The sequence below is a fragment of the Dunckerocampus dactyliophorus genome, chromosome 19 (assembly GCF_027744805.1).
Source record: "Dunckerocampus dactyliophorus isolate RoL2022-P2 chromosome 19, RoL_Ddac_1.1, whole genome shotgun sequence".
NCBI lineage: Eukaryota > Metazoa > Chordata > Actinopteri > Syngnathiformes > Syngnathidae > Dunckerocampus > Dunckerocampus dactyliophorus.
Genome location: NC_072837.1, coordinates 19282962 through 19305310, shown reverse-complemented (window position 1 = coordinate 19305310; position 22349 = coordinate 19282962). Strand labels below are relative to the sequence as shown.

At 44.0% G+C, this 22349-nt stretch overlaps 3 protein-coding genes across 8 annotated transcripts in view; 1 reads left to right on the top strand and 2 right to left on the bottom strand.

Annotated features, from left to right (window-relative positions):
• Nucleotides 1-53: 53 nt before the first annotated feature.
• Nucleotides 54-8475, bottom strand: cipcb (CLOCK-interacting pacemaker b). 3 transcript variants are annotated; one of them, XM_054762475.1, is made up of 4 exons: nt 7401-8475; nt 6903-7091; nt 6649-6821; nt 54-5775 (listed from the first exon to the last, which is right to left on the bottom strand). In XM_054762475.1, exons 2-4 carry the CDS (start codon nt 7072-7074, stop codon nt 4936-4938), a joined length of 1185 nt encoding a protein of 394 aa, XP_054618450.1. In that variant the 5' UTR covers nt 7075-7091; nt 7401-8475; the 3' UTR covers nt 54-4935. The 3 variants fall into 3 exon arrangements, with proteins under 3 accessions (XP_054618450.1, XP_054618449.1, XP_054618448.1); XM_054762474.1 differs by having other exon boundaries at nt 7961-8469; XM_054762473.1 differs by having other exon boundaries at nt 6903-8474.
• Nucleotides 8476-9899: 1424 nt separating this feature from the next.
• actr10 (actin related protein 10) lies at nt 9900-17351 on the bottom strand. Its single transcript, XM_054761513.1, has 12 exons — nt 17111-17351; nt 15913-16068; nt 15730-15838; nt 15542-15649; nt 13651-13718; nt 13457-13536; nt 12401-12436; nt 12238-12317; nt 11323-11396; nt 11081-11162; nt 10453-10654; nt 9900-10372 (listed from the first exon to the last, which is right to left on the bottom strand). The coding sequence occupies exons 1-12, from the start codon at nt 17185-17187 to the stop codon at nt 10191-10193; spliced, it is 1254 nt and encodes a 417-aa protein (XP_054617488.1). The 5' UTR covers nt 17188-17351; the 3' UTR covers nt 9900-10190.
• A 68-nt stretch (nt 17352-17419) lies between these two features.
• LOC129172104 (armadillo-like helical domain-containing protein 4) overlaps nt 17420-22349 on the top strand; it is a 49530-nt gene continuing 44600 nt past the window's right edge. The window contains exons 1-3 of one of the 4 annotated variants that reach the window (XM_054761510.1): nt 17420-17759; nt 18329-18988; nt 21395-21604. In XM_054761510.1, coding sequence (XP_054617485.1) covers nt 18349-18988; nt 21395-21604 — 850 coding nt within the window. In that variant the 5' untranslated portion in view covers nt 17420-17759; nt 18329-18348. Of the gene's footprint in view, nt 17760-18328; nt 18989-21391; nt 21605-22349 lie in introns of all 4 variants that reach the window. The other 3 variants (XM_054761511.1, XM_054761509.1, XM_054761512.1) reach the window with 3 other exon arrangements.

Genomic DNA, 22349 nt, shown 5'->3' with positions numbered 1-22349 from the left:
ACATCTAGCGGCCAAAGAATGACATGACAAATAGTGTATTTTTTTATTTAATATTTAATACATAAGCAATGAAATGAAAAATACAAAACCGCTCCAAATCACCTCACACACACGCACACAAAAGAAAATAAAGTGATTCTACTTGTATTGATCCCAGAAGTTGGAATAGTTATAAAATAGAATGCTAGCATACATTCAGTCTGCAAAATGAGTCAATGATTGTGTGTGTCAGATTGAAACACAAGCACCCTGTCTCTGCTGTACACACCAAAAAACACTGCTGCGCTTCTTCAGTTTTAATACACGTCAATTTGACCTCGCCTGCACACTGTGCAACCGTTTCTTACAACTGATCGCCAGTGGCAGTAAAGCGTTTTTTTATTTTATTTTATTAAATGTGAGGGACCGTAAACAGTTTCTGAAGAAGAAAGCTGCTGCAAAAAGGGCACAAATGCACTTTTGTTTCATCCGAATCAAAGACGTGCCAAGCGGTCTGGCCTCAGCCGTCTCACGAAGGCCCTCCCTTAAAAGCCTGAGGGAGGACGCGTGACTCGTACAATGACTTGCTGTACTTGACCGCTCATTTTCTCGGGTCACACATGTAAGGTGTCGAGTTGACTCCCAACAGCCTCCGAAAAAAGAGAAAAAAGATTGCACAAAGGCTGCTATGCAAATAAGCGATAGAGGACAAAAAAGGGCAACACTATCTGAGCCCGGGGGTTGATTAGACAAACAACGGCCCCTGAATCAGTTGGAAAGCTGCTGATTGTGCGAGCGTGTTCTGTTGAAAGTGGTAAGTAGCAGATAAGGGCGTAAATCAGTCAAACAGAAGCACGGAGGTTAAAAAATGTCTTTTTTTTCCCAGCTGGAAATGAGTGAAGCCGTGACAAACAGATGGCCTAGTTTTGTCGAGGAGGAACAGAACTGGTTACCATCATTTAAGACTTGATTCCACCAGCCTGGCTGTCACGTTGAAAATGAAAAGGAAGATGTATAAAAAGGAAAAGACAACAGCACACAATAATTGATAGGATTCAACCATTTTTTAAAATCTGTTTGTGTCCAAATATGAGCATTATATATTTACCAGAATCCTTTTTCTTTACTAGAAGATATTAAAATCCAAATCCACCACGTTCGTTTGAATGATGTCAACTATATAGCTGCCTTTGGGATGCTGCTTAAGGGCTTCAACGCTTGAAAAGTGCACTTTTTTTTCCTATTTTGCCCATCATCCAGAATTCTTACGTGAGACATGAACACATCCTCTTTTCTGTGCCTTTTAAAGATATAAAAACAGCTAAAAAGAGGCAGCTAATTAAGGCGCGCAATGGGACGCACCTACAAAGCCTTCAGAAAAAAACTCCAAAAAGCGCCAACAAGGCTCCATTTCCATAATGTGAGCAGCATGATAAAACCACATTGTTATTATTATTGGCATTGTTACGCCAAAGAACTGCGTTACTGGTGTAGTGACACCTCACCACACCAGCTAGCTACTACAATGCCTCAGGCCACTTGCCAAAGGTAATGCTACATATTAAAGCTGCCGTAACTGCTGCTGTGTTTTTGGTTTTAACGCTATGTATAGCGTTCCTTTCTATGTTGCTATGTGAAATCAATGCACCCAGGAAGGAAGTTCCCACAATACTAAAAGTATGACATGTTATCATGAATGTACCTGTTACTACATGCTCACCGCATGGATAGAAAACCACAAAACCTTGGAGCTTTTTGGAGGTGTTTTAATAGCAACTTTTCAAGGCGGAAAAGGTGCATCCCATTACGTGCATTTTTTACCTGCTTTTATATCTTTAGATATAAAACCATCCAGCGCCTCATAAAGGGGAAGCAGGGCCTGCTGACGGTGGAAGGAATACTTTGAGGCCCTTCTCAATCCCACTGACATACCTTCCATAGAGGAAGCCGAGTCTGAGGACACAAACGAGGACAGTTCCATCACCGTGGCTGAGGTATCTGGGGTAGTCAAAATGCTCCCCAGTGGCAAAGCACCGTGGGTGGACGAGTTTCGCCCTGAATTCCTCAAGGCTCTGGATGTAGAGGGACTGTCTTGGGTGACATGTCTTTTCAACATTGCGTTGAAGTCAGGAACAGTACCTCTGGATTAGCAGACCAGGGTGGTGGTCCCCCTTCTCAAGAAGGGTGACCGGAGGGTGCGTTGCAACTATAGGGTGATCACACTCCTCAGCCTCCCTGGGAAAGTCTATTCCAGGGTGCTGGAGAGAAGGGTACAACCTCGGCTACAGGAGGTGCAATGTGGTTTTCGTCCACACTGGACCAGCTCTACACCCTTGCAAGGGTACTGGAGGGTACTTGGGAGTTTGCCCAACCGGTCTACATGTGCTTTGTGGACCTGGAAAAGGAATTTGACCGTGTCCCTCGTGGTGTCCTGTGGGGGGTGCACCGGGAGTACGTGATTGGTGGCGTGCTACTACGTGCCATTCGGTCCTTGTACAACCGGAGAAGGAGCCTGGTTGGCATTGCCAGCAGTAGGTCAAGCCTGTTTCCGGTGAATGTTGGCCTCCGCCAAGGCTGCCCTTTGTCACCGATTCTGTTCATAATTTTCATGGACAGAATTATGTCTCACAGCTGGCCTGGGAGCACCTGGGGTCTTCCAGGTGGAGCTGGAGGAGATGGCCGGGCACCAGGAAGTCTGGGCTTCCACACTGAGACTGCTGCCCTCGTGACCCGGATAAGCGGAGGAAGATGGATGGATGGATGGATAACTTTAGAAGACGTTGTGTTCATGTCTCACATAAGGATTGTAAATGATGGGCAAAATTCCCACAAAGTGCACTTTTCCTTGAAGGCTGTTCATTAAAAACAAGCTCTTGCTATTAAAAGCAAACCATGATAAAAGAGCTGCTGCGCTAACAGGAAGTTGGTTTGTGGCAGCTGCCAGCCACGCTTGGGGGAAGCTAACGACTGCTAGCCTGTGCAGGAAATGATGAATAAAAAAAAAAAACAACAAAAAGACACTTGTGTGCTAAAAAAACCCCAACACAACCACTCAGAAAAAAAGTTCCAGGTGCGGTTATGTCACATGATCAGTGTGAAGCAGACACCTAGGCCAACTCCGCTTCAACTCCTCTGGAATTTTCTGCGTGCTGTAAAGACCTCGTTTGAACCCTTGGTGGCCGTGACACTCGCATGCCGACGACGCCCCGGTCACGACCTGACCTTTCCAGTGAAACTGAGCTTCTTGTGTGAAATGAGGGCAGCGCACCGGATAAGTGGGATGCACTGCGGCCTCACAAGTTTTCGAGTTCCAATCGCGTGTCAAAATACGTGGCTTTTGGCGTGTGGAGCCCCCAAAGGCCAAACACAAGTACTGCATTTCCTCAAAGTGTGGCCTCCGCCGTATCTCAGCTCATTGCTGGGTTTTTATTCAGCAATTTAATGCATCTTAATGCTTTCACCCCATACTAGTTATCTACTTTACTATCACTTTTGATACCACCGTGTGACGTGCTAGGCGTGGCATCTGTAAAGCTGACATTTTTTAGCGGAGGGAGTTTAACGAGAAACCGAAGCAAAGAGTGGAACAGAAGCTGCAAAAACTTTCAACAAAGACGCAACAAAAAGGCAAATATGTTGTAAGAAATACTACTAATTATGTTTTGGACTTGGATAGCTCCTTTCAAGATAATAAAAGATGAACCAAAGCAAAAAAAGTATACCAAGTATACTTATTATAGTACTTCTATTCTGACACATATTACTATGATTATCCATATTTGTATAAAAAATATACATATATATTTATTCAAATAGATTAAAGATGCACGATATCTTTTGTTTCAAACCGATACCAATAACTTTCTGCTTCTCAAGACCGATAACAGACATTTCACATCTACTTTGTGAAATTTACATGTAAGTGTAGTTTGTGCACACCTGGAGGTAAGAAGGACTGGAACAAATGAGGATTTGACCAACTGCACCTGTTGATTTGTCCTAATGAAATATGGTGACATTACTAGCACATCACTACTATCAGGAGAACCAGAGTCTAGAGCAGAGCAAGGTCCACTGTATTCAGGCACACACTCCGAGAAGCCGGCGTCACGCCACGGAGGTCTCTGGCAAACCTTTTGCACTTTTCAGAGGCTGCAGCGCTGGCCTTTCAGGTGGCTGATAAGGATTTTTGAGGAGAATTTGGTACAACTAGCACGCTAAATGTCTTGGCTGATAAGGTTTTTTTGTGTGCTACATGGGGGTTCTCTCCCCCGCCTCATGTGTCCTTACAAGTGAGCCCAGGTGAAGTTACAACAGGCAATTAATGTCACCGGCAGGAGAAAAAAGGAGCGCTTCATTTGCTCGCCTGCATGTTACAGGTAATCTCGCCTCAATGGACCGTTTAAAAACAATTTTTTGGAGCTATTGGATTTATCAAATGATGTCATAATTCCCTCAAATTGGCACGATAAACATCGTGCGCGCCTAAAATAGATGTATTATTCATAGATATATGATGAAAATTCCTGGTACACTATGCAGCCACTGTTTGAGGAAATAGAGTATTTATGAATGCGGTCGCCAGGTTTGAGGCCCCTGGCCAGAATGTAGGCTATGTAGGTTGAAATCAAAGTGTATTTTGGTGTGTAACATGAAAAGTGTTTTGTTGTGTGACAGGGGTAGAGAGAAGTATGATCATTATTATTATTGTGAAGAATAACAACGCAGTAATAAAAAAAAGTAGAGGTCGCCCCCCCCACCCCGAGGGCAGGTGGCAGCCAAATGTAGGCCAGTGCCAACTGTGTGAAGTAGTGGGTGTGGAATGTGGGCCACATTACTCTCGGTCCATCTGTCTGTGCTCACCACCCCCCACTCCCTCCTTCTACTCATCCTTGCAAACGAGCTTGGCCTTCCTCTCGCCGTGTCAGTCAGGAGGATTTACCGTGCGGTCCGAGTCTAATCGGCCTTTGAGCCGGTCACGGCCGCCCGCTCCCTCTCCTTGTCGCCCCCCTCCTCCTCCTCCTGGAGGCTGGAGTGCAGCTTGACGCAAATGCCGGCGTCGCCGCTGCGCACGGCCTGCAGGAAGAGGTCCGTGTGCTCTCGGAGTCGGTCCAGGTCCGTCTGGGTGCGGCGGTTCTGCCGGAGCAGCTCCTTGGTGCGCAGCGTGATGTCCAGAAGGCCTGACTTGCTGAGGATGTTGTAGGTGTTGCAGAAGCGCTTCCTCCTGGTGTCGTCGTCACCGCCACTGTCCTCATGCTTCTGCTCCGCTGGGGAGGTGTCCTCTCTGGGGTCAAGGGTCGCCAGGTTATTGGAGAGAGAGGGCGAGGGCGTGAAATCCGACCGGCTGACAGCTGGCGAAGGCGTCTCGCTGCGGTTTGAAGTTTGAGGGAGTCGACTCAGTGGCAGAGTTGAGTTTGGGGTCCCGGAAAGATGACCTGAGTTACCAGAGCGACCGCTTTGGCTTTTCTGCTGCTTCTCTCGCTGGCAGTGGTCACGGTGACCGGAAGCTGAGGCACTGCCCCTCTCCGACCCCGAAGATGATGACACGGAGGATGCGGTTCCCCTCCCAGAGCTGGAGCTGTCTCCGGGATACGGCGCGATTTTGGGGTAGGACTTGAGGATGGGAAGATACTTCTTGGGACGCCTGTGTCGGGAGGCCTCCTTGGTGGCCGGGGAAGCTTGACGGGAGACAACGGGCTGGAGGAAGACCACCTGGGGCTGCTGGACCACCGGCTGAACCACCTCCACGGCGGGCCTGAAGCCCCAGGGCTTCATAGCTGGGGGGTTGTCTCCAGGCTGCCAAGAGAACACAGTCAATATGATTGCACCATAAAAAGCAACACACCCATTTACATTTTACTGTTTTTTTATTTTCACGGTTCAGGTGTTCATTAACCACCCAATTGAACTTAATATCCTGAACCATCACTTGCTAACAGAGCAGAGCCCTTTAAGTACCTCACATTGTGCTTATTCATGCCTGTGACAAACAATCACGTACAAAAAAATGGGACATGCTCCAAATACAACAGTGACCTCTGCTCTGTGCACAAAAAAAATCAATGTGGGCACTATGATGCCAATATATATTTTATATGATGCCAATATATATTTTATATTTAAATGTATTTTTCTTGCAAAGGGTCGCAAATATATATATTTGAGTGTGCATATGGTTCTAAAACCTGTAAAAAGAATTTGATTTTTATTTTTGAAATATGCCTCCATAAATGTAGGAAAAATCCCTTCCTCAGGTATTGTGCTCAAAGTCACATAATAGAAGGAAAAGAAGAATAAAAACAAGAAGATACCCCTGGACAGTGTACGATACGCTGCGAAAATTAACAAGAAAAAGGTCCCATTCTTGGGAAAAGACTTATTTCTTTAAATATTGTAAAACATCAATAGGTTTAAAGTCCTGGGAGTCAAACCTGAGGGAAAATCTTCATTGACTCGTAACTTTAAAAACTTAGTCACGACTAAGTGCTGTTTGCTACAGGTCAACAGGGACTGTTTAAACTATGTGACCGGTCAGCCTTTTTTTGGGTGACACATTCCAGACAGCTGAGTTGAGACCGTGAAGGAGACACTTAAAAGTGTCAAGACAAGAGCGCGGGTTCAATTCCTAGTGTGGCCAGGCTGAAAATGACAGCATGAAGACGTTTTTACCTGCTTTAAGAGCACGTTGTTCATGATGATCATGGGGGAAATGCTGGAGTAGGACCCCCTCACCATAGCCAGCGGCCCAGAAGCGGACGTCGGGGGGCCCGGCTGCACAAAAGGGCGTGGCGAGTCCTCGGAATCAGTGGTGTCCATGGTGCTCATGTGCTCCGAGCTTGCATCTTCAGAGGAGGAGAAGAAGAAGAATTAGACGTGACTAACTGGGTGTCCATTCAAAAACACGTAGTAAATTGATATTAAACCTGAGAATCCTGAGTCCCTCTCAGAGTCGGCTCGCGAGTTCCCGTGAGACTTCATGATGCGTGGCCGGCTGGCGGCCTTGGAGTCACTGTCGGCCTTCCTCTTGGTGCTCATCGTCTCCTCTTGCTGCTGCGGCTGTGGATGCGGCGCTTGGCACTCTCGGATCATCAGCATTATCAGAGAGGGTACATCTGGAAAGGGATAGACAAACATCCAGTAGATGGGCACTCACTCACATGGACTGTGCCCAAAAGGAGGCGCTTGATAAGTTTGCGTTAAGGAACATCACGTGATTCTACATGTCCCAAAAGGAGCAGGACAAAGCACAGCTTATTTAATTTACATATTTTATTTTTTGTATTTTAAAATGACATAGCTTATTTCATCCCAGCAATTATTGTTACTTTGTTCACTTCCTGTTTTTAATATGGAAAGAAACGAATGAACAAATAAATGATTCCAGAGAATATGATTCTAAACAGTCTTCTTTTGTCATATACCTTGTATGTGATGGCACCATTTCTTCAAAGTCCATTCCAGATTTACTCCGCATATTGATATAAAAGTGACATTTTAAATAACATTTTCTCCGGATGTCATATTACAGAAAAAAATGTGGAACTTTAATGTGCTGCAGATTGTTCTTTGCTTAAATTGTGGTTTTTAAATCATTCTCTCCACCAGGTGCGTGGATGTTTACATCTTAATCACTTTCTGCTCTGTATTATTTATAAAGTGAAATGAATGAAAACAGCAAGTCCTCAGAGTAGCTGTTAAAACTGGCAGTAGTTTTAGCTAGCAGACTATTTACATGTGTTCAGACTCGAATATGAACACGCTATAGACGCGTATTGGATTAAAACGGGTGTTTTAACGGTAAGAATATGGTTGGAATAAATCCAAAATGTGGACAAATGAACACTTTCGGTTAGGACTTGGCTAGCGAGGCGCTAACTTGACGACGCACACAAAGCTAATGTTAGCCTTTAGCATCGACTGTCATTAAAAAGGTATAAAATGCAACACGACACTCCGTAAATGTAAAAAATAAACAGCGTACTTTCCCACTCGGTCACGTTCCGAAGAGTCGGAGAACAATAGGAGTCAGAACATCTCGCTGGTTCCCCGGTAAGGCAGCCTGCTTGTGGGGCGGATGCCTTCCAGTGTCTGTCTGGACGTGGCTGCTTGCCAACACTCGGCGTTCCACGGTACAGTACACGGGACACAAGGCTCCTCCCCCGGACCTCCGTCACATGCAAACCACGGTGTCACCAACCGGCGTCAGCTGTCTTAAACTGTCACTTAACTGCAGTCAAAATGACTTAAAGAGCAACAAATGGCGGAGCTGTCGCATTTCCTCCGGAAAAATGTCGCTCAAAGACAAAAAGCAAGGAAACAGCGCCCAGGCGCTCCACCATATTTGGCAATGAGGAGGCGTGGTTTTGGGCGAAGGCTAAATGACGTCAACGACTGGAGCGGCAGGCGCACGCCCACATTGTAGCCTTCTGCGCTTCTGATTGGCCAGCGAGGCCAGCAGCTGAAAAACGTGACCGCTGCCCAATGCGTGGCAAGATGAGGACATCGTGTTCACAGTCAGGAGGTGTTCTTACCCCACACACACAAGCATATCTCATGTATCATCAGGGAATCCAGTGACGTGGGCTCTTTCTCTCGGGTGTAATATTGTGGCGCATTACATAATAGCCTGCTTGCTTGCTTGTCCTGCAGCTAACCTGCGCCTGGGTACAAAACGTCCTCACGTTCTCCATCCATGCTGCAGCAACAAAACTGGAAGATAATAATTAACAACACATCAAAGTCCCAACACAGGAACAAGTCAATTCTGCTCAATGTGCAAGGCGCTGTATTTGATACCACAGTATTGCTATTAAATGCATTGCTACTGCATTTACAAGACAAGAAGAGCTCACGTCCATGGCATGCAAGTACCAACCATACAGCGCTACCAATGTTTACATTTTGCTTTTTTAAAACTATTTGGTGCTTGGACCTGTTTGTATGACATTTTCAAGCACAAAAAACCCACATTTTGATCATTATGTCAACATGACGTCCAGAATGACAAAATAATTGCAAATCTGGAAAGCCCTCATCCCCGTGACTAATATGAGGTATCACTCGACATGGTGTGTTTCACACCGATTCGTGACTTTGTTACAAGTGAACACTGATCAGAGGACTTATCTGACCTTAACTGTGGCACTACTAGAAAAAGCCATGATAAAAATGGATAGACATGGTAGTTTTGTACTGAAATAACATATGTAGATTTATGACATTTTAAAGCAAAAAAGCATGTATATTGTCAAAATTTAAGCTCATAATGGCAAAATCATTTCAACCCTCATAAGCCTTCACCAGAATTGCTGTAATATGTGGTATCACTTGCTTAACTTCCTCTAAGGTAAATATATGAGCCAAAATACACATGCAAATCACTTTTAAAAACTCGTTGAATAAACTATTAGTACAAACATGATGCAGCACATGTCAGCAAACTGGTTCAGCTGAGGTAACAGAAGGCAACACGCGCCCTCTGGTGGTCAAATGACAGAGCTACACCCGTACACGACTAATGCTTCAGCGATGACGCAGCACACTGCATTTCAGATCACCATTTTCCATGTTACTTCAATGGGTTTATAGAGAAAATATGTTTTGTGTGTGTATAGAAATGCTTATAATAGCTACTGTCTTGCAAAATGACTTTTATGAAGGCTTATTGTGGGAAAAGGAGGCTGGAGGGTGCTCCCCCTACATTATTTATGAGCATCCAGGTGTGTTTTCAAGGCAGCGTAATTGGGCTGAAGAATGGCTGTCGAGATAAAGGCGGATGGTTGCCTCTTTCCCATTGCCTTTTCGAGCAAGTCTGTGTTGCATCGTTTTGTGCACTAAACCATGAAAAAAACACACCTTCATTCATTCAAGCCATTTTCCATCCCTTTGAGTCAGAGGTTTGTATAGCTGGAATGACTGAAAACACAAGAGTGCACGTGCAGGAGCTTTTATTTCAGGGCTTGGACCAACACCAGCTGTGCAAATAATAAATTAACAAAACTTTCTTTTGTCCATGCAGCCTCAAGTGCCAACATTTAGTAGAAGTTTGCCTGCTGAGACCATTTTAACACTGTTGACATTTGTTGGAACCTCAAAATTCACTTCCATTCAAGAAACCGGCTCACAAACTGGTCCAGACACATGATTAATATGGAAATATGACAGGTGCGAAAAGATATCTAGCCAATATGAGAGAGTGTTGAATACTTGATCTATTTTTCAGTGGAGAAGGCTCTCTTCATGAGCGGGGGCGGGGTCTTGCCGGCCTCATAAAGGGAATCGGGCAGAGGCGAGCTCAGACAGCACCAGTCCGGGATACGTCCTGTCTGGTTGTAGTAGTCACGAGACACCGACCTGCTGCCCAGGATGTCCTGGAGAGCCCCGAAGATGGCACCTGGAGAGCAGAACACAAAAAAATCGGTTAAGAAAGAGGTCAGTCTGGGAAAAAACTAATGAAACAGCGAAGCGCCCAACCTCCCAGCCAAGCAGTGCAGTTGGGCTTGGCGGGCGGCAAGTGGATGCGGAAGCTCTTGCTGGCCAGGACGTCGCGGTACTTGGGCCTCTCCACCAGCAGGCGTATCTCGGCCAGCAGCCGGTGCAGGAAACCTGGCAACATGGCTGTCCCGCCGATGACCACCAAGTTCTCAGACAGCACTTTGCGCGCGTCGATTGGACACTAGAAGGAAACCCAACGGAAGAGCAAGGTGGTATGATGTCATTGTATTATTATTTCTGCTCGTTTTATTAAAAATGTTGATTAATATACAGGTACGTTGCATTTATTTCATGTTTAATGAATAAAACCACACAGTACATCTCACAGCCACCAGGGAGCACAGTTCGGGATTACTATGATGCGCTGTGATGGAATCTCTTTACTGAGGCTTTAATTCCCTTCACAGCAGTCCAATTAATTAGCCTACCCTACATGTGATGAAAAGCACAATGGAGAAAGTGTTGCCATGGAAACCGCACTATGGATCAAACAGCTTCCTCCTTAGAGGAACAACGTGCTACTGCAAAGGATTGTTGAGGCTGAGACGGCCAACTAATTATGAGCATGCAAATGGAGGCAGATAGAGACGAGCGGGTCACGGCGTACCTTCACCAGAGCGTCGAGTATCAGCGAGGCCACACTCTTCTCCTCGTTGTCCTGCTCAAACAGAATCTCCATTAGGGAGTCCCTGCCCCAAAAAAAAAGGGGGTTCATTAGTTCACCATTAGTATGTCTTCAAGACATACTGGATGCTCACTAGTCATTTGGTGTTTGTATTGAAGCAATGGAGACATCATGAATACTACTCGGCAGAAACCAGCAGAGGGCGCTACAAAATCAGACCCAACCTGATGGATCCTTTGATGTGCAGGATTTTCTGTCCATCCAGAGGATAGTCAACATCAGGAGGCGGGGCTGGACGCTACAAACAAACACACAGGAAGAAGTTGTATTAATATCTTCTTTTTCAAACCGATACCGATAACTTCCAGCTTCTCAAGACACACATGATACTGACAACCGATAACTTTTTGATATCAAGTCTAGTTTTTAAATCTAACTGTAGTTTGTGCAGCCGCACAATGGCCGAGTGGTTAGCATGTTGTCCACACAGTCAGGCGATCGGGAAGACCTGGGTTCGAATCTCTGCTTGAGCATCGCTGTGTGGAGTCTGCGCGTGTTGGGTTTCTCCAGGTACTCCGGTTTACTCCCACATTCCAAAAACGTGCATGTTAGCTTCATTGGAAACTCTCAATTGTCTATAGGTATGATTGTGAATGTTTGTCTATATGTGCCCTGCGATTGGCTGGCGTACCCTGCCTCTCACCCAAAGTCAGGTGGGATAGGTTCCCGCATACCCCTGCAACCCTAATGAGAAGCGGCATAGAAAATCACACCTGGAGGTAGGGACTGAAACCAATTTTTGCAGAACATTTGGTACAATTAGCTTACTAAACGTCTTCCTCGGAGAGTGAATGTTTTTTTCTCCAAGTGACCTCGGGGAAGGTTCGACAGGCCGTTAACGTCACAGGCAGGAGAAAGAAGGAGCGCTTGATTTGCTCACCAACACAGTACAGGTAATCTCGCCTCATTGGAGCGTTTTTTTTTTCTATTATCGGTTATCTGGACTATTTTTAGTGTTGTCGGATATATTGGTATGATGTCATAAATCCCTTATATCGGCCTGATAATTACATGCACCCCTAATAATCATACACAATATTGTGTGTACTTCATGTATTAAGTGAGCACATCTTCCTCACCTCAGCTGTACCGTCCAGATTGAACTTGGCCTCCTGAATCTTGACGCCTCGCTGCAGGTCGCTGACGAAGCACGTTCTCACTGCCAAAAGAGAGACGTGTGTTCTAGAAGCAAACATTGCTTGAACTGAATGCAGCACTTGGTAGAAGCTCAGTCCAACTCACCCTTAATGTCCTCCACGGTCTCCTCTGGGATTGTTCCTGGGGAATAAAAGATGCACAATGCTCAGTATGAATTGCAGCAATAGGGTCCAGTTAAGCGAGTCTCTATGAATATTTCATGTGACCAGCTTTAGAAGTCACAGCTCAACACAGTAGCACGTCTATTTGGTTTGAAAGGTGAGCTAAAATAGATTCTAAGTGTATGAATAATTGCTGGGTCACATTCGGTTGTTGTCAGCCCTGCCCCAGAGAGATGGGGGATGGGGCAAACAAGCGTATTCGTAACTACAAGTAATGCAAAATTGGAGCAAAAATACCAGAGATCCACCATTATCGCATGTGGAAATCGTTCAAATATGTATTTGGGAAAACGTTATTACTAAGATAGCCCATCACAACGGGAAAAAAGTCCAGGAAACGCGGAGAAGCCACCGTTTTCAGCGTTTGCTAACCAGCTGTGGCTCTGGTGGAACAGAGTACACGCGCTCCAGTTTAAAGTGAGCAACAAGAAGCACAATTCATACTCAAATCAAAGTTAAAACTTTGTTGAAACTCAAAAATGTGAAATGCAGCCACATGGAAGAATGTCCAGCAATGCTCCACAGAGGGCTTGGAAGTGACAATAGCTAACTAAATAGCAGCCCAGAAATAGTGCGTAAAATCTGGCTGAAAATTGGTAATGGAGCTCAAACAGTACAGCGAAACGATGAAGGACATACACAAGAATGTATTCATGCACACTGATTGGGTGTAAGAAGGCAAACGGACATGTTACAAGCATTATTGTCATGTCTGACACTGCTTTTCGACCATCTTGTTTTCGACTATTTTATGTCTTCATGCTCCACGCCAGGTACACTCACACAACTGGAGCAAATCATTTCAACAACATGCACCGTTATTCTCTTCACTCTCCAAAATACAGCACAAACGTACTGAGTGCACATGTGGCCGTAGCTTATGCTTGACCCCCGTCTGCCTCTAGGTCATGTGGTTGAAACCCAGCAATTCACACACAGTCTTCATGTAAAAGTCTAACAAACATTACAGCATGATTACCAATGCTAGCTGGTATAGTTTGTCCAGTGGTGGTGTCTGTGTCCACGGTGCACTGCTCCACAAGAACGGTGTTCAGTTCTCTAAAGGAAACACATTTTTCAGTCAGAAGGCTTCCATGTTTCACTGAAAATGTACAAAAGCAGAGTTCTTCCATTAGGCAAGTGAGCACAATGTCACACATAAAAGCCTCTTACTTGTGGATGGCTTTTCCACCCAAAGGCAAGGCCTCCCAGGCAGGCAGGATGGGAGTGCACTCGTAAACCTGCCTCCGGAGTTAAGGGGTTAACATACACATTCCACCTCTCTGTTTATATGCAATGTAACGTAAAGGGTCCCTGACATGATTCATCATCATTGCTTAAATGTGTTACAGTATATATTGTTTGTAATTATGTTCTACATTGTTCCATTTTTTTTAAGTAAACGGCACATTTGCAAAAATGACATTTATAGTTGATGGCGCCACCCATGACGACAAGCTAGCTGTCACTGTTCCGCCTCGTTCCAGAAGTTACGTCATCGAGGTGACACCTCTCAGCTAAAGTAGAGCCAACAAACGCGTCTCCAGGCAGATGGTCGACTTGGTTCAGAAAATGTTGTATTGCTGCTGGATGTTAACAGTATCCGAGTGATACTGGAAGTTTGTTTTCTTTTCCAAAAGAGGAAGGTTTAAGACAACAATGGATGAACCAAGTGCAGAGAACGTGAGACAGATGGACTCCCACCTCGAGTTCTGTTCTTTGCACCTTTACAAGACGCATTTGGCTTGAAAGTACGGTATCAATGCGTGTTGAAAAAGGATATTATTCCGTTGGTACACAGAAAAAAAACAAGACCAGAAGACCACTGCGTCAAAGTTGCCACAGAACAAAGTCATGTCTTCTTTACATAATGTCTTCACACTATTCCACACTAGTCTACGATAGCGACAAGGCTGCAAAACATTATACACTAAGTCCCCAACTAACGAACACAATTGGTTCCAGACGACCGTTCTTATGTCGAATTGTTCTTAAGTAGGGTAAACGGTAATGGAGGAGATATTGGAAAAAAAGGACAAATCATCGTCGTCGTCGTTAGACTCTTCTAAAAGAGGTAGTGTTCTGTCTCTCTCTCTCTCTCTCTCTCTCTCTTGAATGTAGAATGAAGCAGGCCTATTAACTCTTCATAAACTTTAATCACAAGCTGTGCCGGGTTGCATGTACAGCTACATCTTAGCTTTTCTTCACGTCTCCTCCCCCTGGTCCTCATCGCCTGTGGGTCCCATTAGCAGTGTCACAGTGCCCTCTACTGGTCAAGCATGTGAAACATGGACTTAAATATAAATAAATATGGACTTATAAGGCAAAACACATGAAAATATAGACCAGTCAGCTTGTGTTCGTATCTCCGAATGTTCGCTAGTCGGACATTCGTAAGTTGGGGACTTAGTGTACATGTTATACAAACATCTTTTCACAGCGATATGTTTACTGTGGACGGCGGAAAAACATAAAAGAAAAAATGGTGATCGAGACCGCTTTACGCTCATTAAGAAGCCGATTTGAAACAATAATTGAAGGACAAGCAACTCCAGAGTATTTCACACTTACCATTCTGTTTTTCATCTCCATGTCTTAAGGCTTAAGTGCATGTTCTGCAAGTTGGCTATTTCATCTCCAAATGTTTCTCCCTTCTTTTCTCCTCAAAAACTATTGACACATCGCTCACATCTTCACTATAATGACTGTAAACATCCTGTGTCTCGTACACCGCCATGTTTGTTTACCTGAGTGATAGTATCGATGCCGTCACTTCCGGAAATGAGACTGAACTGCGACAGCTAGCTCATCATGGCTGGCGCCATCAACTATAAATGTTGTTTTTGCAAATGTACTGTTTGCTTTCAAAAATGGAACAATGTAGAACATAATTACAAACAATATTTAACACATTTAAGCAAAGTTAATGAATCATGTCAGGGACCCTTTAAGGCTAATGTGTTCCTTGCTTTTTTTGTTAACCATTACCTTACAGCATGATGCTGTTAATATTCTATTTTGTATGGGGAATTATTCTTGCTAAGGGGCGGACACTAAAGGATACAGGCAGCACCAGTGTCTCCGTGTGGCCGCAGTCCATCACAAGAGCCGAGTTGATGCCTAAAGTCATGATGGCCATCAGGTGACTTGGTGCAAACAGCACAGAGGGCACCTGGGAAACAATCACACAGTAAAATATTAGAAACTCTGTGCTTGTTTTCTTTTAGTATGACGTAGAGGAGCTGGCGTTACCTCAAACTGTTTGAAGAAAACCTTGGTGAGCGTCTCCCTGAAGTGGGACGGGCAGAGGATGGACTCGATAACGACCACTCTTCTGTCGCGAGGGTTCACCAGCAGGTGCCTGGTGATGGAAAACAAGAAGATGAGTATTGGATGACTGAATTTCACCTTTTCCCCCCAATAAAGTCTTCTTACCTGAAGTAGAGTGTGTGGATAAACTCTTTGAGGATGACATAGAGCTCTTCTGTGTTGATGTTGTACTGGACCACTTTGGTGGCCTGCTGCTGGCCCAGCTTCCGGATCTCGCTCGGAATTATGAACCTGGGCCCCGTTTCCCCTGCAAAGCCACATCTGCAGCCGAAAACACAAGCAACAGCGATCCAACACAACAATTCTGGCATTACAAAGAAAACCTCTAACTGACATAGAGGACGTACAGTTGTAGTTTGGAGTAATATTCCAAGCCTTTCATGTAGCTAAATAAGGTAACCCAAACAGAACTAGCTCTGATGCAGTGCACTTCGACGCCAAGTTGTGGGACAAAGACGTCTTTATCTGTACTTGTTGCACTCTAGCGCCATGTGATTTGCTGTCGGCGAAGTTGTTCAGCTTGCTTGACTAAATCCAGGATGCTGTTCACTGGACAAACTGTAATAATTACTTCACCACGCTATCATACATTAAGTGGAGTAGTTAAATTGAAAGGGATGGCTGATGTTAACTTTTAGGCTTATAGGAAGGAATTGCCACAACAGACAGACAGAAAGGAATCCACTTTAAGATAGGTCAAGGTTCTCCTGACCTCTGTAGTGGCAAACTGGCTGCTCGGAGCATGTGTCCGAATACAGTGCACTTTGCTGGGCCACAGCAGGTGGCTCCCTCGGCTCTATACTCTGGTTCTCCTGATAGTAGCGATGTCATGATATTTGATTAGGATAAATAAACAAATCCTACTTTGTTCCAGTCCTCCTTACCGCACTTAAATCTACACTTTAAAAGTAAATATAAAAAAGTTATCGGTATCGATTTGAAAAATAGACATTGTGCATCTCTAATTTTAAAGACACGTAACAAATGCACAATGACATTACGCACTTAACCGTATAATGCGCGCACATGGACAAATGTCGACAATGTGTCCATAAGTGGGTCACTATGTTGTGTTGCTTCTTACAGCATTGGATCTTGTTTAGTTAGCTCCACAGTCGCTAACCCTGACAGGTTAGCACTGCTTTATCTATCTTTATTGATTAGAACCGATAACAAACTTACACTTTATGAAGTGAAAAATGTATCTTAATTGACCACTTATGTAATAAATAAAATAAAGACAAAAAACATAACATTTATGCCTGCGACGGAAGCTAGCAGAATGCTAACGATTAGCACTCACTTTGTGTACGCTGCTCCCAAATCGATGACGATGGCTGTCTTCTCCGCTCCACTTCCCAGACCATCAAATAATGGCATCTTTAAGTTATTGAACTGTATTCAGCGAAATAACAGCGCACAATTCAGCCTTTACGGTCTTATCACATAATTACTATTATACGAAATCACGAGCGTCGGTTGGTGGAATAGAAAATCTGTTAACTTCCGGTTGGGCTGACTTGGGGCTTGAGAGGCGCGGTGACGTCACGAAAAGGCGCCTGTTCAAAAATGTGTCAAAATTGTCGGTCAAATGCGAAAATATTCATTTCATTGTCGGCTTTTAAATTACGACTACATGCGTTTGTGCCGTTTGTGTCTTGTTAGGCACATGTACGATAATATATGCGTGCACAAATAATTCAACTATGACGATTAATTAGCATTTACATCAAACTTACACAAAAATAACGGCTTAAATGCCATTTTGCACGACTGTCTTGGATTTAAGGCGTCTGGTGGCAGGACTCAAAGCTGCAACAACACCACCGAACCTCCTCTCCTCTCTCCATCCTCTCTCTCACACACACACGCGCGCGTGCGCGCGTGCGAGAAAACCCAAATTCCCGTCTCATCCTCTGGCGTCTGCCATCCATCATGACGATCTCTGCAAGGTAAAGACACTTGGGTTTATTTTTAGCCCTATGCGACCTTACTGTCATTTATATGCTCTATGGCGCTGAATGCACAACAATATATCTTTAATTGGCAACGTGTTTCAATAGCTCATCGTTTGCTTGTTTGCGAAGTGTACGTGGCTGCCCAAATTAGCCGTTACGGGGAAAGTGGGTTTGTATGTTATTGTTTATTTTATTTGATGGATCTTTGTGCACCACTTGGCGATGCTTACAGTGACTCAGCTCGGATTTTGTAACCATGACACAGCGGATCAGAAGATTATTGCAATCAAAGGACGTAAAATTAATGGAAAAAATAGTTATTATTTGTGACATATCACATTAATGCATTTTTGCAAAAGAGAATAGGTGCTATTTTTGTAGAGGAAATGCCTCTTAATTTGTACAAAAACATTAAAATGATGCAGGTACTACACTAAAGTAGGGAAAATGTAGAAAAAATACACTTGCACTGGCCCTTTAAGGTGCAGTCTCACAGAATAATAGAAGTTCCAACAGTCACTTTAAGCCTCTTAGCATTTCTCATGTGTATCCACTTCCTGCAGGCACTGAGAGCAGACAGAAGATGCTGATGTTGCACACGCTCCATCACTTCATCCTGGCTGGAGCATGCCTGTGTGTGTGTGGAAGTCCAGTCCAGCAGGATCCAGCAGCACGTGGCGGCGCACCAAAAACATCCAAGTCAAGAGATGGCAGCCATGTGAGCGGCCTGGTTCTGGAGGTGGGCGCAGGCTCACGTGGACCAGCATGGAGACATGGGGGGGTAGCGGTGTTGCTGCAAAACAGGGACAGTCTCCATGTGGAATCTAGGCTGAGCACGTCTGACATGAGGAGGGGGACGCAAGAAGCTGCAGGTACGGGAAGTTTAAAGAAGGGCAACCTGGAAGCTGTGCTAACTTCTCCAAGGACAAGGACGCCAAGAGACAAGGAGGACAGGCAGGATGGTGACCAAGATGCACAGACAAGGCAGATATCCTCCACTGAGCATCCAAATACATCTTTTGGGATACACAGTCCTGCCTCCTCCAGCACCATTCCTCCATCCACCTCCCCTCCGACCTTCACGCCTTTACCATTGTGGGACAATGAAGGAGCACTCATGGCCACGCCACCAGAAGCACTCTTACCTGACATTGAACCCAACATGATGCCCAAAGAGGATGGCATGGAGAGCCTTTGGACCGAGGCTGCCAGACCTGGTGGAGGTAAGGAATGAAGCACATGTGACAACATTGGTTTGGTTTGGTTTGGAATTAGTTTATTTGAACATGAAGGTTACAATGGAATACATCTCATGAATCATTCTTTTGACAGTTTCACATGTTGCTTCATCTCATGAGATCCAACACTGCAATTCTGCTTTGACAAAGATAACCATGTTAACCATGTTAACCATGTTAACGTTAATTATTGGGGTTCTGCCCTACAATTCTAACATTCTGCTGACCTTACGTAATAGGCTGGTCACGCCAACAAATTTTGCTGGTCAATAATTTTGCTACAAATTATCAGCGATAATCGATATTATCGACTACAGTTTTTGAGACCATTTTTTCATTATTGTCATGAGAGGGGCAATTCACATTTGAACCACTAGATGGCACTCAAGTACAGTTTACCTGTGTGAGCTACATTAGCTTGACACAGAAGTTGTCTGTATGATACAGGCAACTGGTAGATAATTGTCCTACAAATGATTGTCTGATCGATGTTATTGACATTTTTAGACCATTTTTTCATTATTTATTTGGCATATTAGTGCAAGTACTTTCTCAGGTGTATTTAACATTATAATCGGACTGTCAAGAGGTTTTAAATACAATACATTATATACCGAAATGTTGGCTTTCAACCGTATTGAATGGTTGCATTTCCTTTGCAATGTAGCAAGCGACACCGTCTGTGAGCGCACACCATTTTGCGCTATTTTGTTTATATTTACTTTGCCGAACATACGCCTCGGTAGGCGCTGGCTGTCCGGACGAAGGCTCTGCTGCACCTCCAGCAGTACATTTTTTTTTTTCCCAGTTGGGAAAACTGAAAAGGATGGTTGTGTTTCACATGGGCAACAAGTTGGTTGTGTTCTCCTGCTTCCCCAGTCTCAGTATGATGCATCACAATTTGGCAGCACTGCAAACCACAATCACAAACATGGTGTTCCACTTTGAACCCCAACAGGGACCTGTGGCCATCTAATTAAGTTCTCTTTCTAGTTCTGTTTCTGTTTGGGCCGGGTAGCAGGGCATGTTCAACAAGCCTTGCTTGGTCATGTCTTGAGTTTTTATGCTGCCAAAATCAAATAAACATGAAGCTAATTGAATAGATTAAAATCTGAAGTCATAAATTAATTGAATTAACTCATCAGTCTGAATTAATTAATCACTCTGGCTTAACTATCCAGCCATCCTTTTTCTATGCTGCTTATCCTCATTAGGGTCGCGGGGGTGTGCTGGAGCCTATCCCAGCTGACTTCGGGCACATATAGACAAACAGCCATTCACACTCACATTCATAACTATGGACAATTTAGAGTCTCCAATGAAGCTAACATGCATGTTTTTGGAATGTGGGAGGAAACCGGAGTACCTGCAGAAAACCCCCACATGCACGGGGAGAACATGCAAACTCCACACAGAGATGCCCAAGGGAGAATCCAACCCAGGTCTTGAATTACGTAACTAATCAATCTGAATTAATTAATCACTCTGACTTAACTAATTAATTGCAAAAATTAATTGAAATCATTGAATTAGTTTGTTAATTATTGAATCATTAAATATGATCAGAATCAATTAAATTGAACCATTTGTTTTTTATTCACTTTATTTATTCCATTGGCGCTTTTCATTGTGCTGCAGCATCATGAAATAAAAATTTCTAAAAAGTCAACTAAATACTAAAAATGAAAATGTAATTCAATAAATAAAAAATGGGTGTGAAATGTATAAATTGTTCAAAATGTAAGTCATTTATTCTGAATATATTTTACAATTTCATTTATTGATGGTCATTTTTTTCCAAAGAATACTTGAACTATACTTGAACTATCTATTTAGTGGGCTATCATTTGGGCTGCATGCAGCATAAAGGATGCTGTCTAAGCCAAGGTGTGCTCTTCCAATGTCGCTGACAAACTTTATAAGCAACTTTCTGGCTTTGGACCTAAAAAAAAAAAAAATGCACTTTTTGTGAAAGGGTATATTTTTTCCCCCGCAGTCTTTTTGTAACGGTGCGCTAGCTACATTGTGAACTCCGAGCTTCAGCGTGTAGAGAATTGTGCGTCCAAAGATGTCACAGTGGAACATTCCGATCTCGACCCAGCGCATCAACAAAACATCTCCAGGTTTTCCTGACATTTTTGTGATAAAATGACAGATACGGTAACTAGAATAGCTCTCAGCAGAGCGCAGACCGCCACCAAGGTGGAAAAACATCTGTCAATACAGGGAACGTTATTGAAGACTTGCTGTAGTACCACTATCTGGTCACAAGATGGCAGCAAATTAAAGGGCACACAGCCATTTGGGTAGTGGGTTGGTGCGGTGCTGTCTGGTGTTGTACCTGATGTTGTGGCCTTAAACGTGCCTCTCGTTTTTCGACAACGACAGCAGACACGGCAGCACCGCCGTCTCAGGACGACGCCACTGAGGGCACCATGTCGTCCGAGTCCCTCCCTCTCATCTTTGAGCCTCTGGAGGAATCTGTGGAGGATGGCGCCCCGCTTCCCACCGCTGCCATGGCGACGGGAGGAGCGCCCCTGTCTGAGGCGGACCTGGAACTGCTGGTCACCTGGGAGACAGACAAGGGAGCCAGCCAATTAGGTCGGTTTGCTTCAATGCAAAAAAAAAAGTTGGATGGTACCAGAATAGAAAATAACACAGGCCTGCCTTACTTCCGTGTGAGAGCTTGTCTTGCTCCAGGCGCTCCTGACTTTCACTCACAGAAGGCTGCCTTCTGAAAATCATTCTGAAGAGATGAGAGAGCAAGTTTGAGTGAGTTATTTGGAAAAAAAAAAAAAGTTGGTTACATCAGGACGCTTTGATCGACTGAAGGGAAAACATCAAATGCTAATTAAAAAGTATCAGAGGAGAAATATCCTGGCATTTAAACGGGAGGAGCGCCAACGCTGTTTAATTATGCAGCACGACGGATAATGCTGACATTAGATGGATAGATTCATCATTATTCATCATTATTCATCTCCAAGAGACATTGTGCACGTTCGAGAAAGGTCACTGGCACTGCAACTTCTTGCTAGTCTAATTAACAGACGTTAACTCCTAGGGCAGTACAGTATTATTCATATACAATATTGTTCACATACAGTATTATGCTTACACAGTATTGTTCATATACATTATTATTCTTATACAGTATTGTACATATACAATATTGTTCACATACAATATTGTTTATATACAGTATTATTCATATAAATATTGTTCACATACAGTATTGTTTATATACAGTATTATTTATATACAGTATAGTTCATATACGGTATAGTTCATATACAGTATTATTTATATACAGTATTATTTAAATACAGTATAGTTCATATACAGT

Bases quoted from the DNA above. Each gene is read 5' to 3' on its own strand.
- cipcb (XM_054762473.1), bottom strand. From the start codon at position 7,113: ATGTTTGTCTATCCCTTTCCAGATGTACCCTCTCTGATAATGCTGATG. The intron at 6,822-6,902 runs GTTTAATATCAA...CCTCCTCTGAAG, and splicing joins GAGGGACTCAGGATTCTCAG to ATGCAAGCTCGGAGCACATG. The intron at 5,776-6,648 runs GTAAAAACGTCT...TTCTCTTGGCAG, and splicing joins ACAACGTGCTCTTAAAGCAG to CCTGGAGACAACCCCCCAGC.
- actr10 (XM_054761513.1), bottom strand. From the start codon at position 17,187: ATGCCATTATTTGATGGTCTGGGAAGTGGAGCGGAGAAGACAGCCATC. The intron at 15,650-15,729 runs GTAACGCCAGCT...ATTGTTTCCCAG, and splicing joins TTTTCTTCAAACAGTTTGAG to GTGCCCTCTGTGCTGTTTGC. The intron at 11,163-11,322 runs GTTGGGTCTGAT...TTTTTGGGGCAG, and splicing joins CACATCAAAGGATCCATCAG to GGACTCCCTAATGGAGATTC.